The sequence below is a fragment of the Antennarius striatus genome, chromosome 22 (genome assembly GCF_040054535.1).
Source record: "Antennarius striatus isolate MH-2024 chromosome 22, ASM4005453v1, whole genome shotgun sequence".
Taxonomy (NCBI): Eukaryota; Metazoa; Chordata; class Actinopteri; order Lophiiformes; family Antennariidae; genus Antennarius; species Antennarius striatus.
In genome coordinates, this window is record NC_090797.1 from 13,333,945 (window position 1) to 13,351,237 (window position 17,293).

The window sequence follows — 17,293 nt, forward strand, 5'->3', positions numbered from 1 at the left end:
ATACCTCTACAGGTATATCAACAGGACTGAGTGCCTTTCCACTCTTCATCCTCTTCAATGCCCTCCTCACTTCATCCTGACTAATCTTTGCTATTTCCTGGTCCACAACGGCCATTCCACCACCAAGTCTCCTTATCTACTTTCCTTACAGGTGACACATCAAGTACTGTCCCACCTGTCTCCCTGATCACATTACCTGTAGTTGTCCAGTCAGTCCAGTCTGGATGTACCTCCAGACCACCCAGAGCCTCTCTTAACTCCTTCCAAAAAGTCATTCAACACGCGTCCTTTTTCAGCTTCCACCATTTTGTCCTCTGCTCTGCCTTTGCCCTCTTCATCTTCCTCACCAACAGAGTCATCCTACACGCCACCATCCTACGCTGTTTGGCTGCACTCTCACCACCAGTATATTGTAAAGATTAAAGATTAAGATTAAATCCATTTTATTCGTCCACACAATGGGGAAATTATGTTTTCCACTCCAGTTTTTTGTACATGCATATATATATATATATATATATATATATATATATATATATATATATATATATATATATATATATATATATATATATATATATACTGTATATGTGTTAGAGTTAGAGTACACACACAGGACCCTGAACACAACACACACTAGGGGCCTGTAGGCATGCCGTTAATGACAATCAGTACAAGAGAGGTGGAGGGACCGGTCGCGACTTCGGGGTGCGCCCCAATGAGCATCTTGTGGGGGGGACGACACCTTGCTCAAGGGTGCCTCGGCAGTGGCTGGGAGGTGAGCTGACACCTCCCACTGTCTGGTTGGAGCAGGAATCAAACCGCTGATAGCTGGGTGCTGTCTGGTCCCAAGACATCCGCTCTAGCGCTTGAGCCACTGCCGCCGCCAAAAACTGATGTTCCCATACCGGGAGTCGAACCCGGGCCACCTGGGTGAAAACCAGGAATCCTAACCACTAGACCATATGGGAAGTCAATGATAGTCCATGATCTTTAAGTAGTTAATGATCTTCAGATTACACCGTCTACAGAAGATGTAGTCTACCTGTGTGCTCCTACCTCCACTCTTATTGGTCACCATATATTCCTGCCTCTCCTGGAAGAAAGTATTCACTACAGCCATTTCCATCCTTTTTGCAAAGTCAACCACCATCTGTCCTTCTGTATTTCTCTCCTGGATTCCAAACCTGCCCATCACCTCCTCATCACTTCTGTTTCCTGCAGAAATGTGTCCATTGAAGGCTGCACTAATGACAACTCTCTCACTTCTAGGCATGCTCTGCATCTCTTCATCAAAGTCCAACCAGAACTTTTCGTTTTCCTCCAGCTCACATCCTACCTATGGAGCATACCCACTAACAACTCTGAACATCACACTTTCTATTTCTAGCTTCAGACTCATCACTCTATCTGACACTCTTTTTACCTCCAGGACATTCCTAACAAACTCCTCTTTCAAGCTAACTCCTACTCCATTTCTCTTCCCATCTACACCATGATAGAACAACTTGAACCCTGCTCCTAAACTTCTAGCCTTGCTACCTTTCCACCTGGTCTCCTGGACACACAGTATGTCTACCTTCCTCCTCTGCATCATGTCAACCAACTCTCTACCTTTTCCTGTCATAGTTCCAACATTCAACGTCCCTCCTCTCAATCCTATATTCTTGGTGTTTCAGTCCTATACTCTTGGTGTTCTCTCTTCCTACGACACACTGTCCATCTCTCCTTCGAGCAAATTTAGTCCAATTTCCACCAGCACCCTGTAGGTGAACAGCATGGATGGCGGTTGTTGTTAACCCGGGCCTTGACCGGTACCGTGTAGAAGTCATTGATTTGATTAGCATGTTTGATGTGGAACATTTTTTACGTGGGATGCCCTTCCTGAGACAACCCTCTGTATTTATCTGGGCTTGGGAACGGCACAACAAGACACTGGCTTGTCTTCTTCGGCTACATTAAAAAATGGATGTCCTACATCTCACTGAATCTAAAAGAAGTCTGAAGTAATTATAACAAGTGAGTATCCCTCATGGCACCAGCACTAGTCTTTCTACTAGTCTCGGTGCATTATCTGGTAATATTTGACACGAAGCCTGAGGCCCAGGAGCTGTTTTTGACTTCTAGTTGTCCTTTGACTAAAGTAGTACCATCCTGGTTTTCCCAACTGAACCAAAATCATGTCATTCCCCTCACCGACTGATTTAGACAGGGTATCATGCTTTCATTTCCTTGAGACTAATTATAGCAATGTACTGCACTCTGGTATTAGAAGGGTTGTCTGCAAAGCTGACTGGGCCTTTGCTGTCTGAGCGCTCAGCTATGGATTTCCTCGTCTGGAGATCTCAGGCAGGCAAACAGCGAGTATCCAACTTTAAATTCTCTCTCAGAACTCACTGTTATTGTTTGTTTTTTCCCCAACAAATGGAAATTATTTTAATCTTTTTTTTATTTGTTTTTTACAATACATGCTTTTACTGTTTTACTGTTTGATGAATTTTGATTATAAAGGTGTTATGAAAATGCAATTATAATAATAATAATAATAATGATCTGTATCTATCGTGTTCTGTTTTGCCATATTCATTTGTTCCTGACTTTGTCTTTTGTTTATTGGTTTTCAGTTTATGTACTTTTCTGGTTTTCTGTTACCACTGCATTCATGATTCACTGCACCTGGTTTGTTTCCCCTGATGGTTTCGTTTGGTCATTATCCAATCCGTGTTTAGTTCTTCTTCTAGTCAATTAGATGATCATCAGTTCCACCTGCAACTACATAACACCCTGGTCTGTCTATTTAAGACACTTCACTTCACTTCAGGTCTGTCGCAGTGTAACACAGTTTCCTTTTGAGCAGATAATCTTGTATGCCTGATCATTATTGTTGTTCCTAGACCGCTTCCGTACGACCACGAGTTTTGCCTTGCCATGTCTGCCTTTTTTCCGGATTCTGACCTTTGCCTGTTGACCAGTATTTTTGTCTTTTGATGCCCCGTGTATGACCTTTTGCCTGTCTGTGGGATTTCGATTTTGCCTGCCTCCTTTGTACCGTCTTTTCCCTAATTTTCTGGTTTTGACCCCGCTTGGATTTTGGACTACGAACTTATTAGGCTTGATTAATTGACACCTTGACTCTCGCACCTGGTTCCTTTTGGAAATTGTTACAGTAACACTAAATCTAAAGGAAACTCAGTAAATCTAAAGGAACATTGGTTTGACGTGTGTCATGAATGATTATTTGAAAAGAAAAATAACCAAACCTTGCTTGTCTTTATTGACGAGTGACAATGATCAACAATCTCAATAGAAACTGAAGCAGATCATGGTTACAATCATGTCTGTCTCTGTTGTTGTGGCATGCTAATTATGTAACAGTAATGCCTAGCGCTTGGGAAGACTTACTCTACTTCACATACTGTATTATCTTGTTTTTTAATCTTTCACCATGATTTTGAGAAATAGATTTAACAGTCGAGGTCATGGCAGTTAACTAGTCCCACATCAGAACATAACCTAGCATAAGTAATAAGATATTCAAACTAAAAGCGTTGCAAGTTTTTGTAATCTAGCAGCTACTACTAACTATCCTAGTACCAGGGTAAAACATGGTAATGTCTTCAACATACTAATTACATTGTAGATAAGGTTAATCTAGATAGCTCATATTTGGAGCATGAAGGGCAGATGAAGGGATCAACATGAAGGTTCTGTACGTAAATATCACTAGAGGACAATGAGTGCCTCCAAGAATGTCCATCAGGACAAAATGAAGGATACCAGTAGATTGTTGCTTACATTACACCAAGGAAATAATTTAGTAAAGAATTTCGAATTAGTTTTTGCTTCACTTAACACATCACTTCAGTGGATAATGAGCTGAAATTGAAATTTAGGGGTTCTGGGTTCGAGTCCCGCTCTGTGTGGAGTTTGCATGTTTTCCCCGTGTCTACGTGGGTTCTCTCCGGGTTCTCCAGCTTCTTCCAGCCTCCAAAAACATGCGCTTCAGGTTAATTGGCCATTTCAAATTGCCCGTTGAATAACCATGGACAACCATGAGCGTGCATGGTCTTTGTGTGGCTCCGCTGTGCACTGGCATTGCCCCCGGAGTTTGCCCCGCCTCACGCCCAATGCCAGCTGGGATAGGCTCCAGCTCCCTGTGACCCGCTACGGCAGATACAGCGGCAGAAAATGGATGGATAAATAATTGTAATAATTATAATAATAATACATATTTAAAATTATTCTCAGAATGAAGAGAAAGCTTCGCCGCACTGCCAGTGATTTATTGAATCGAAAGTGTCCAGCTCGGTGGTCTAAGTCGTTGTCTCTGTCTCCTGCACAGATGGGATGAACTGCATGAACAAGGACCACGGTTGTGCTCATATCTGCAGAGAGGCTCCGGGCAAAGGTGGAGTGTCCTGTGAATGCCGCCCTGGCTTTGAACTGGCCAAAAACCAGAAGGACTGTACATGTAGGTATCATTACTGACCTCGGGGGTACGTCATGTACACACCAACACACACACACACACACAGACACGCACGCACGCACACACACACACACACACACACACAGATGGGAGCTGAAGTCAACTGAGATCAAAGTTTATTCCCATTCAATGAGCAGCTCTCAGATCCTAGGAGGTCTTGAAATTCTACATATATGTTCCTTAACATATTACTTCAGGTATTGACCTCAAAGTGATGGAATCATCACTTTATTTCACAATCTACACGCCAGCAACTCATTAACACTGTGTTCTTTATAGTTTATTTCATTGAGGTTGCATTCTGGTGCAATAAAGGATCTAAACTGTTCCTGTCATAAAAATCTGTCATAACATGATGGACAAGTTCCAGTAAGCCTTCACACTTAAAATATGAGGCTGAGCATTTAAAACCAAAATCATTTAAGCATTTCAGGCCAAGCTGTAGGTGCTAAAGGATTCAGTAGTGAGTCTCTGCAACCATGGAATTTTAGGCTGCTATTTTTGAGGGGTTAGTTGCACGATGTTTGCCAACACATCTTGTTCTCCTCTCAGACAATGTGAGTTTAAAGATTGTGAAAGCCTCTGAAAGGCTCTAATATATCCCCCGCTGTGGTAATATTTCATTAGCGGCGAGGGACACAGCACTGTACCGGCCTGTTGGGCCTGGCAGGAGAGGTCGGTTGTAAACGAGCGATGAAAGAAATGGTAGTTATGTCTGCAACACCTCTACACACACACACACACACACACACACACACACACACACACACACACACACACACACACACACACACACACACACACACACACACACACACACACACACACACACACACACACACACACACACACACGCACACCTTTTGTTCTGATCCCATAATAGTCCAAATTAGGGAATTGCACAGTTTAAGAAGGACGGGTTCACCAAGGTTGTTGGTGCCTGATTTCCTTTTGACCCGAATATCTAGAATAGACAAATTAGGACAAAGTGAAATTGTTTGTTCCATCGCACACGTCTCACATAGTTAGAGCTCAACGCGTTAATTCTATTTTTTTTTATGGCAGACTCCATCTCATGAGGTAATGGTGTGTGAAACAGAAAGACTCAGCTGGCTGTTTTTAAGCCAAGGAAGTCAGGCTGAAGAGGCTCACGGAACGCAGCACACTTCCATGTATTAAAGAAACACTTTTCTTTACAGTGTAATCAGTTTAATCCCTCAAGTAAATAGAAAAAAATAAATATACCTGTATATATATATATATATAATTAATCTAGCTAGTTTTTGAACTAACTAAATAGGTTTTAAAGTAACTGGTTTCTAAACTAACAGACTAAATACCTGTACACAACTAACCAATTTTTTAACAAACTAACTTTGTTTTTTTAATTAAATAAGTTTTGAAATAACTAATTAGGTTTTAAACCAACTAGTTTCTGAACTAACTGACTAACTCATTAGGTTTTGAACAAATTAGGTTCTAAACAAGGTTTTGAATCAACTAGGTTCTGAACTAACTAGGTTTTGATTTATTAGTTAACATAACATTGTATTTATATTGATGTTATTATTTAATTATTTATGTTTATTGTTTATTTCTACACTGTTTATGTTTACACTATGTTTGCACTTTTACACCTATCCTGCTTTATGTGTTTTCAATTGCCACGTGGGAGCTAATAAAGTTTTTTGAATTTGAATTTGAACTTTTGATTGTTGACTGCTCTTTTTGGTTGTGGTATTGTCAACATGGACAGAGCCATCTGTTTTTCTACACAGATGAATTTTAAATGAGTCTGTCAGCTACAAAGCCTTTCTAAAGTTTCAGAACATAACAACAGTGGTTTTCTAAGCTAATGAAATAAATATAAACAAACAATAATTACCCCATAGAGGTTTTATTCTGTACTGTATTTAAAGCCTTCAAAAACCCCAACATCCAAAAGTCACTTGCACCATATGTTCTGCAGATATAGTGGTAATTACAGTCAGGTCCATAAATACTGGGACATCAACACTATTTTCATCTTTGGTCCTGTAGACCACCACAATGGATTTGAAATGACACAAACAATACATGCTTTAAGTGCAGACTTCCAGCTTTAATTTGAAGGTATTTGCATCCAAATCAGGTGAACGGTGTAGGAACTACAACAGTTTCTACATGTGCCTCCCACTTCTTAAGCAACCAAAAGTAATTGGACAAACTAAACAATCATAATTCAAACTGTCACTTTTTAATATGTGGTTGCGAAGCCTTTGCAGTCAATGACAGCCTGAAGTCTGGAATACAGAGACATCACCAGACGCTGGGTTTCGTTCCTGGTGGTTCTCTGCCAGACCTCCACTGCAACTGTCTTCAGTTCCTGCTTGTTCTTGGGGCATTTTCGCTTCTGTTTTTGAAGCTGAATATGAGCTGATAATATGTCCTGAAACCCTTCAGAATTCATCCTGCTGGTTTGGTCAGCAGTCAATTCACCAATAAATACAAGGGAACCAATTCCATTGGCAGCCATACATGCCCACGCCATGACACTACCACGACCATGCTTCACTGATGAGGTGGTATGTTTTGGATCATGAACAGTTCCTTTCCTTTTTCCATGCTGTTCTCTTCCCATCATTCTGGTACAAGTTGATCTTTGTCTCATCTGCCCAGAGGATGTTGCTTCAGAACTGTATTGGCTTTTTTAGATGTTTTTTGGCAAACTCCAATCTGGTCTGCCTGCTTTTGAGGCTCACCAGTGGTTTACATCTTGTGCTGAAGCCTCTGTATTCACTCTGGTGAAGTCTTCTCTTGATTGTTGACTTTGACACAGAGATGCCTACCTCCTGGAGACTAGTCTTGATCTGGCCAACTGTTGTGAAAGGGTTTCTTTTCACTAGGGAAAGAATTCTTCTGTCGTCCACCACAGTCGTTTTCCCTGGTCTTCTTGGTCTTTTGGTGTTGCTGTGCTCATCGGTGCGTTCTTTCTTTTTAAGAATGTTCCAAACAGTTGATTTGGTCACACCCTATGTTTTTGCTATCTCTGTGATGGGTTTGTTTTGCTTTTTCAGGCTAATAATGGCTTACTTCACTGATAGTGACAGCTCTTTGGACCTCATATTGAGAGTTGACAGCAATTCCATTCCAAAAGCAAACTTCAAATTAACGCTAGACCTTTTGTCTGCTTGTAAATGAGATCATGAGTGAATCACACACACCTGGGCATGGGATACACCTGACAATGGAACAGCTGAGCAGCCAATTGTCCAATTACTTTTGCTCCCTTAAAAAGTGGGAGGCAGATGTAGAAACTGTTGTAATTTATACACTGTTCTCCTGATTTGGATGCAAGTACCCTCAAATTAAAGCTGGAAGTCTGCACTTAAAGCACGTACTGTTGGTGTACAGGGCAAAAAAGATGAAAATAGTGTTGATGTCTTAATATTTATGGACCTGACTGTAGGTGTATGAGTTTTTATTTTTGGTTAAGTTAATCACCATGATGAAACTATTTGTTTTGTCATCATTTTCTATTGTTTTTGCTCTCTTTCTTTCCCATCCTTTTTTCTATTATTTCACTTTCTTTTCATTTGTGTGTCTTTTTCTTGTGCAATTTCTCTGGTCTCTTTTCTATCATTGCCTTATATTTTCCCTTTACATCTAAAATCTGCTTTTCCTTCACCTTGTTCTTCCTGTCATGACCCCCTCCCACCTATCATTGGGTAGATTGGGTAGGGTGTCACATTGTTTCAACACAGTATGAACACGGCAGTCACAGACTGCAACATCCCGTGACACACCTGAATTCAAAATTTTACCCTGACCTACTTGCATAGGTCAAAGATCAACGCTAGTACTCTGACCTAGTCATTGATCAAAGCACTAGCTTTGATCTGTGGTCTTACTCACACTGGCCCTCTCCCTCGTCTTTCTATCCTGAGTGTACAAAAGTTTAAATTTGACCTTGACCTAGTTTTCTCAAGATTAAGGTCATCATCTCATTTTCATCCCCTTTGCGGCCCGAGTAATGTGCTTTTTGTTTCACCTTTATATCTGGAACGGTTGTGAAGATATTTGGTGGACTATCGAATGGACGAACAGACGAACACTGACAATTACAATACATCACCACTTTGAAGCGGGATGTAAACACTACCTTCACCTCACACACAATGATACGAACCAGGAGTAACATCTGAATATGTGTGTTCTCTTCAGTGACATGTAACTATGGAAACGGCGGCTGCCAGCACACATGTGATGACACGGACACGGGGCCGGTGTGTGGCTGCCACCAGAAATATGCCTTACACTCAGACAGCAAGACCTGCACTGGTGAGTGAACCAAGATGGCGCCCTTGCTCATGGAAACACACACACACTCACACACACACACACACACACACACACACACACACACACACACACACACACACACACACACACACACACACACACACACACACACACACCCTGGAACCCTCGCAGCTGTTGGTCTGTAACATCTGCTGTATGATAGAAGGTCCTGGACGATTTCAGTGTAGCACAGATGATTTAAAAGAAGAAAAATAACTGTGTGAGGATGAGGAGGAGTTGGCATTGGTGAACTGATAGGGAGATCATTTTCCCCTTTGCAGTTTAAACCTGATTTATAGACATCATCACTCTTTACTTTCAATAAAGACATGGATGAGGTTTCAGTTCAACCATTATGTGGATAAGAAATACTGTCGGTGAAAAACAAGCATGAGACCTTTTATCACTGTCTTATTTAAGTAAGCTTTGGTCCAGTTGTATGCAAGCAAATATCTCACATCTAACCTGTATTAGTCCTGTAAACAGAACCATTAGGCTTGTCATAAAGACAAAAACAACAGGTCACAACTGGTTCATTCAATAATCAGTAACAATGGTAATAATCCCCATTAGCACCAGTTTGGTACAACCTAAAATTAAATTAGCAACTAATTCAGGACCATCATGAGCAAATTGGATTTCTACTGCAAGAGCAAATCTGATATCTGGGTTCCTGACAGGATTTCATCATTGAACAGGATAAGCATTTGTTTCTGCTCCTAGTGGTCCATGTGCTACTATAGCTAGGCTAGCAGCTAGCCTAAGTAAAACATTCAAAAATAATACTAACTAATAACTAAAAGTTTCTTCGGGCTCAGAGTTCAAGGTTTCTTTTATCTTGGTAAGTAAAGCCAGGCTCACACTACAGGAGAATTTGAGCTGATATGATTCTGATTCACCCTTCCTGAGGATTTATCTGCTAATGACAGATGTTTAGAGATCCAGTTTCAACACTCGGTTGGTATTACTGCCAAACCAAGATAAAGGTTTTAGCTTTTTAGCTAGCATAGCACTGTGGCTAACAAACCCACCATTAGAATCTTACCTCCAGTTTTTCCTGAAGGACTCACTTAGAACCATCTTCTGCCTCCCTCCCATCTTTTCCACATCCACATCCATTATGTCCACCAAGGATTGGGTTGATTTGGTTTTGTCTGTTTGCAGTATTACACAAAAGGTAATGTACAAGTTTCACCAAATACTGATCCAAGCATATTGTCGAGGTGATTACAGTTTGGTGAGGATCTAGGGGAGAAGACATAGGGCAGGAGCATTCTACTGTTATCTTCTGTTTTTTGCAGTCTTCGCCTGTTAGACTTGAGAAATAATCTGTGTGTGAAGAAACCTGACTTCATAATGTTATTTATTTATTATTTTAAAACCCTTGTAGTGTGAGCCTGACTTTAGGAGCCCAGACACGTAATCAACATTACTTTGAACTGAATGGAAATTAGGTTGTAAATTTAAATTCAGCGTATTCACATACTGAATATGTCTTACTGATGGATTGGCAAATATGTCCTTGATGTGTATTGTGTGCATTTACACCTGTTGTCTGAGCTGTCACTAATATTCACATCAGTCTGGATGGCTGTTGATAGCAACACTGTTCAGGCTCTGATAGGCTAGTGGAGCCATCTCATCTAGGGTTCAAACACCAAGCATGCTGGCTGCTGGGGGCGTGAATTATTCCCATTGTTCCAATTTCATTTTTAATGGAAATAAGGTAAATATGTGAGTTAGAGAATATATTGGTCGAAGGATACTGAGTTTTGAACTTCCAGGCAGGAGGCCTAGAGGAAGACCAAAGAGGAGGTTTTGGGATGTAGTGAAAGAGAACATGAAGGTAGTTGGTGTGAGAGAAGAGGATGAAAAAGACGGTTCGATGGAGGCAATTGATTCGCTGTGGAGACCCCCGAAGGGAAAAGCCGAAAGGAAAAGAAGAAGACAAACGCAAATTTTATGGTTCTCTCATCTCATGAATCGCCATTAAAATTCAATGGCTAATAAAAGAAGCAGCTCTTCCTGTTGGGGCAGGCAGTAAAGAGAAAACCATACCCTGTCTCACCCTTGTCTACACTACATATGCTTGTATTTATGGTACAGATTCTTATGACATTGGTTGGTGGAGTGTTAAACTGTAAGCGCTAAGGAATGATGGAGATGATTGGTGGGAAATAAAAAATGAAAACATCTCCCAATTGTGATATGTGAAACCTAAGAGAGCCCAGCCGCCAGCGGCAGGCAGTTCTCTACCCCAACATATGCATGCGAGTATATTCTGGCTCTCCCACAGAGGAGAACCGTGTTCTTCTACATGTTTTTCTTGTCACTAGACTAGAAATGAAACATCACAGGTAAGTGAAGCTGTTCCACATCCTTTTTCCCTTTGATTTGAATGTTGGACATAGTTCCTAGAGCCTTAAAGCTGGTTTCACCAACTCTTTATTGCTGTTGTAGTCAAACTTGACCAATTTCTTGTTTCTTTTGTCAAACTAGTTAATAAATCATTCAGCTGCTACACAAACTAAGGGAGTTATGCACCATAGAAATGTGTTTTTTAATCATACATTTCAAGGTATAAATGAATGAACTATGAACTAAAATGATCCCACTTGTATTACAGATATGTACCATGCTCAAATAGTTGCAGTTGTTAGCTTTGTTCTGTGCTTTGAGCTGGTTTTTGTGATGCACCTACACTGTCACCAGACATACGGTATAAATGCACCATTTCCAAATGAACCAGACTGGAGGAGGGCTGAACAGAGATTTTTGAAATCAGCAAGCATCTGAACAACCCAGATAAGGTCTTTGTGTCTTTCTCGAATAATTGGTTTGAGTAAAGAAGAAAACCAGCTGAATTACAGAAAAATCTCCCAAAAATCCAGGATTAAGGGGAATAACAATGGAGGTTGAAATGAGATCTCCAGCAGTGCCTGTAACTTGGAAAGTTTGGCATAACACCATGTACCAACACCAAACCACAGTCTGGAAGTGTTCTGATTTGTGATGCCAACACTCACACAAGGACGCACAATTTTCTGATGTCATGTTGATGTGCTGCCCTACCTACTGTTTGAACACTGAACACCTCTCTCTCTATCTATCTCTCTGTCTCTCTCTCTGTCTCTCTCTCTGTCTCTCTCTCTGTCTCTCTCTCTGTCTCTCTCTCTCTCTCTCTCTCATCCTCACCACTTGAGCTGATTGTTGTGCTGCTTTTCTGGCAGCGACAGGTTTTTCCTGCCCATAATCCCCTTTCTTTGCAGCTGCTTTTGAAGGAGTGAAACACACCCTGGAAAGGCTTCAAGGAGGAAGCAGAGTGGGAACCTTTCTCTCCCTCTTCTCCCAATGTCTTGTGTCTTTTCTCTCTGTCTTTCCCTCTCTGTTTTCCCTGATCAGAGAACGGACCTCTGTCCCAGCTGCTCCAGGGCCACCTTTAACCCCCTCTCCACCACTCCTTGTACCCTCTTGATGTAGCACTGTCCCTCTGGAGAGTACCTGATTGCCTGTCTTGTCTGAGCATTCATGTTAAACCCAAATAAGGTGTATTTAAAGGATTAATAGAGGAAAGAGGAAATAGCGAGTCTGGGTGGGGAGGGGTTACGTATTAGACTAAACGGTGAAAAAAGGGACATCTCAATTGCAGCCTGATCTTAGGTGAATCTCCCACAAATGCAAACTTGCAAACCTGCTAACCTCCTCCTTCTATACCTCTCTCACTATCTCCTCATCCATCAAAAAAAACAAACCCAAACCAACGTTGTTGTTGAAAACCTAAAACCCATCAACCTCTCCACCCATAAGTTCCATTTCCTGCTCCATACACCTCAATACAGAGACAGGAACCTGCCCTGTTCACCTTTTCCCACTCTTATTACACGCCATTTCTGTTGCATGTGCCTGCTGACATGTGCCACATCACCTGTTTGTCTTCCACTTATCTCTGTCGTGTGTTTGTCCTCTGGTCCAGTTGCATGGGAGAGCCTGCACTGCATTTGTTTGGTTTCCCTATTTTCTTTCATTGTCCTTTTTTTGAATTGCAGTACATTTTATCGTTGTTGTTTTTAGTGACCCTGGTCTTTCTGTTTCCTTCCCGTGCTTTTTTTTTTTGTTTGTTGTTTTATTTTTTTCCCTCACCATTTTCCTCTTAGCTGTAGTTTTGCATAGTGGTTTAACTCTACCCCCTCCTCATCATGTGTAGGTTGGGCTCTCTAAACCCTCCACCCCCACCCCCCTGTGGGCCTCTAACCACAGCTTAGTCCCATAGACTCCTTAGGAGCAAGTGGAACTCTTCTCTTCCAACCCCTTCTTGACCTGTCTTACATATCCCTTCACACACACACTTGCATTTTACCTCTGACAGAGTTTCTCGCACACTCAAGCAACCGGTTTGTCCAAGCCTTCAATTCAACAATCATACACACATTCACACAGCCACATTTCAACCGTTAGCTGAGCACTAGAAAGCCTCTATTCATCCCTAAGTGTACTTTACTTTGTCCATCAAGCGCCTGAGAGAAAACGGTAGTGGGCCTGTGTTGAGGAATGGAAGGGACATTAATTACCCCCATAGACAACCCTCCTCACCCCCCACCATCCCATAGGACAGAGTGTATACATCAAAGCCCAGTCCCAGTGCAGCTAGAGGCATCCATTCACAGAGAGATGCTCATTCAGTCCCTAATGACTTAGGCCCCGGTGAAAGGCCACCTCCCTCTCCCATGAAGCCCAACATCCCTAACATCACATGGGGATAACAGGGATCTCGCTCCTTTCTGACAACCGCCATCTCCACCATCCTCCCTCCAACCCCCCAGCCCCGCCCAAGCTTTGGGAACTTGGTTTTTCTAGCATTGACTGTTAAAGCCAGTCGTGATGTGTTCCATAGACAAACAGGCAACCAGCGCTGCCCCAGACCTTCTCCTCCTTATTTCTCTGCATGATTTCCTTCTTCAAACCCCATTTCTCAGTGTATGCACCCCTCCCTATCTCATATACTTCCTTTCATCCCTCTCTTCCTCGCTCTCTGTTCAACAATTCAGTCTTCATTCCTGTTATTGACTACGTCTTCCTGCTGTTTGACCTCCTGTCTAATGTCCCTGCAACACATTTTCTCCTTTCCGCTTTTGTCATCATCACTTTTTCTCAGCTTTAACTCTGTGCCCACATTTGAGTCATCCTGTCTTAGGAATGTTGGGCTTGTGTCTACCCCTACCTCTCGATCTCGTCTTCCTTCTCCACCCTAATGCAAGGGAATCATATGGCTGTTTGATATGGAAGACAGAAACTGCATCGGCGACATCAGCGATGTCAACGTCAGAATTAAAATCCCCCTTAACATTCACCCCAATCCCACTCCACCCCCAAAACCCCCATATCTCTATGACTTTCTTTTTTAAAACCCTATTTTTAACCCTGAACCTTCTTCCCTGCCCTCCTCTACCTACCCACTTGCCTACCTAGATATACTGATCATTTTCATTTATTTTTGTTTGGTTCTTTTGTTTGCTCTGGGGGTTTATGGTTTTTTTTTTTCTTTATTTTTGGGATTAACACTCTAACAGGGATTTTGGCACTTCTTCATCGCTTCTTGCTTCTTGGCTTTGGTTTTTGCTCAAACGCCAAGAGGGGCTGAAGGTCTGGTCATTTGGGCTTCTCATTAACCTGCTGCTCACTGTTTGTCCCCTTGTCACTTGTGTTTTAGAGAAAGATGAGGCTGCAATTGAGAGCTCTGAGTTCAATGCCACGTCAGTAGCTGATGTGGACAAGCGGGTGAAACGGCGGCTACTTATGGGTAACTCTTTTCTTCCTCTTTCTATGTGTTGCCATGGCGCTTGTGCTTGTATTCTCGACTCCACTCCTCTCCGTTCCTCTCCGTCCTCCTATATCTGTCTTGATTTTGTTAATCTTTTATTTTTGTAAAACTTTGATGCCCACTGTGTGTACTCCCACAGTCACAGTTTTGTTACAACAGTATAAAACTTGATGAGTATGGAGGGAAAAAACGGTTTTAATTAATGTTCTTATTTCCTACCTCCTACCTAGTAGAATTCTGGATGGCTGTAAGGTTTACTCACAGACTAACATTTACTGCCCTTTTCCGCACATTTCTCCAGTTATTTTTCCATTTTCATTTTTTTGACCACAAATTTTTCAATATCAAGATACATAACCAGAAAATACTCAAATCCAAGCATTGCAACCCAGCTCACCCATTTTTTTCAAAACTACACCACAAAAGTTTCTCAGTCCTTAGACTATTTGTCCAATCAAGGTTAAAGTGAGAAGTTGGACAATTATAACCAAACTTGTTTGTTTACTCATCATGTTGTAGGTCTGTAATCCCACAGTTGCCTCAGTGTCTTCCATTTTTTGATGGGTGGTTTCAAGTAAAACATTAGACTAAAGTACTCAAGTATTGCTCTTTATGTGGTTGCATGGAATAAGCTCAAGGAGATTGCATATTAATAAGGACTTATCAGATCTGATTGAAACAGATTTATCTATTCAACGACCATTGAAGACAATATCAGGGGTTTAAAGACTTCTTTAAAATGATTACAGTCGAAGTCCATGATTTTGTTTCTGACAGACAGCAACCTACCTCTTTTTTCCTTACTGTTTCAATCTGTCTTTGAGTAAATTAATGAATTTTTTTTCCTCTGACTTGATCAATCAGGTTCACCTATTTATTTATTTTTTAATTTTCTGAAGCACCGTTTTCTTACACTTTTGTTTAACTTCGTCTTAATTTTCTTTCGAAGCTGGAGGTGCATCAGTAATGCCTGCATCTGAGTCCAGATTACATCTGCCATGGTATCTGGGACCCCAGACTGATGAACTGTACAGTCAGTAGTCGATAAACCCATTTTCCATACTAGTGTCATTTCACCAGGTTCTAGCCATTGATGGAGAGTGAAGTGAAGATTTTTTTTGATGGGCAGACATCATCCTTTTTCTACTTGTCCGTACTTGATTTCGTTCTAGGTCAGGATTTTATTTCTCTATTTTCTTCTTCCTGATGCAGTTCCATTTGTGATACACAGGATTCCAAGTTGCCCTATGTAGACTATGAGGACTTTATAATTTATTATGTAAACCTTGGATTGGGATAAAAGCTATTTGTCCCTAGACAGGGCATCTCTTTTCAACTGCTCCATGGTGAGTTCATGCAATGCAGGGTTCATTTAAAGACATTTTAAATTTGATCCTTCTCTAAGGCTTGAATGGCTCCGTTGGCTATTAATGTTCTTCAATCTTTGTTAGATATATGGACACCAGAGAAAAAAATGGAATCATTTTTGCTGCAAAATTAAAATAAAATGTTCTCAGGCAAAAATCAGTCAAAGTTAACTTAAGCCTTTGCAGAATATGTCTTGTGTGCAGTTCAGCTTGTGGAGTGGGTTTGATGCTCAGAGCACACAAATGTTCACTTGAGCAAAACTCAAGAATGTGACATTGACTTCACGTGGTCTGTTGTAGCAGGCACCTCTGTAAACGCCTATGAGCATGGACTAATATGTGCACATGCAGAGCACAGAGACTATCCAAGTGAAGCACTGGCACAGCTTGGACAGCATCAGTATGTTCTATTTGACACTAGTATCAGTTTTGCCTTAACATCTGTCTCGGCTGCACCACTGTCACACAAAACAAATCACCAAAATGATGCCGAGGTACTGCTCAGATGAGGTCAGGGCGGAGAAAGAAAGTCAGGAAACAAACAGCAAGATGAAGCCAGAGGAGGAGAGGGAGCCTGCAGACTGATGGAAAATAATGTAATGGGGTTCATTTTGAAAAGAAAAGCTAAATCAGGATCCAGGTGTCGGACATATGTGAGCAAAGTGTCAGCGGAGGGTTTCAGTGGAGCTGCAGTGGCAGTAGACCTAGATTCCAAATAAACCATCAAGTCAGAACAGATGTAGCTAAGCTGACGTGTGTGTATTTGTGTGTGCATGTACAGTAGGTGTGTCCACATGGCGTGATTACAGGCCAGAGCTGTGCTGAGTGACAGCTGATTTAGGTGCCTATCAAGGAGCAAAAGGGAATCTTGTTGAGTGCTGAAAGGTAATCGTGCTCCTCTCACCTTTTCACACCAGTGCAGCCTTTGTTACTTGGCGTGATGCTTTAGTTTACACAGAGCTCCGACGCTCTACAGCTTTAATCAATAGAACATGTGTCCTCCTCCCGCCAAAAGAGTGCTTTGCAGCGGTCAGCGTTTCCATGCGAGTTGGGTGATGGACATGTGTATACTCACTGTCTTCCCTCTCATTCCTCTGCCCCTTCCTGACTGTGAAATCCTTACAGATGAAGTTACTGCCCTCACTCAGGCTGCAGAAGAGAGAAGTGTATTCGGTTGGGTTTCTTTTCCACCCCCACCCCCCCCACCTTAATCTTTCTGTTAATTCCCTCATTTTATCTGCAGTTGAAGCATTTAAGAAGGGATTTTAATCACCTATG

At 41.6% G+C, this 17,293-nt stretch overlaps 1 protein-coding gene and 1 non-coding gene across 5 annotated transcripts in view; one reads left to right on the plus strand and one right to left on the minus strand.

Annotated features, from left to right (window-relative positions):
• The window catches only part of scube1 (signal peptide, CUB domain, EGF-like 1), a 96,948-nt gene that overhangs the window by 41,281 nt on the left and 38,374 nt on the right, over positions 1 to 17,293 (plus strand). For 2 of the 4 annotated variants that reach the window (XM_068307479.1, XM_068307480.1), the window contains exons 5-7: positions 4,343 to 4,471; positions 8,693 to 8,809; positions 14,538 to 14,627. In XM_068307479.1, the coding sequence (XP_068163580.1) occupies positions 4,343 to 4,471; positions 8,693 to 8,809; positions 14,538 to 14,627 (336 nt within the window). The remainder of the gene's footprint in view (positions 1 to 4,342; positions 4,472 to 8,692; positions 8,810 to 14,537; positions 14,628 to 17,293) is intronic. The other 2 variants (XM_068307481.1, XM_068307482.1) reach the window with 1 other exon arrangement.
• trnae-uuc (transfer RNA glutamic acid (anticodon UUC)) lies at positions 900 to 971 on the minus strand. The gene has a single exon. It is a non-coding gene; the product is annotated as a tRNA-Glu (tRNA).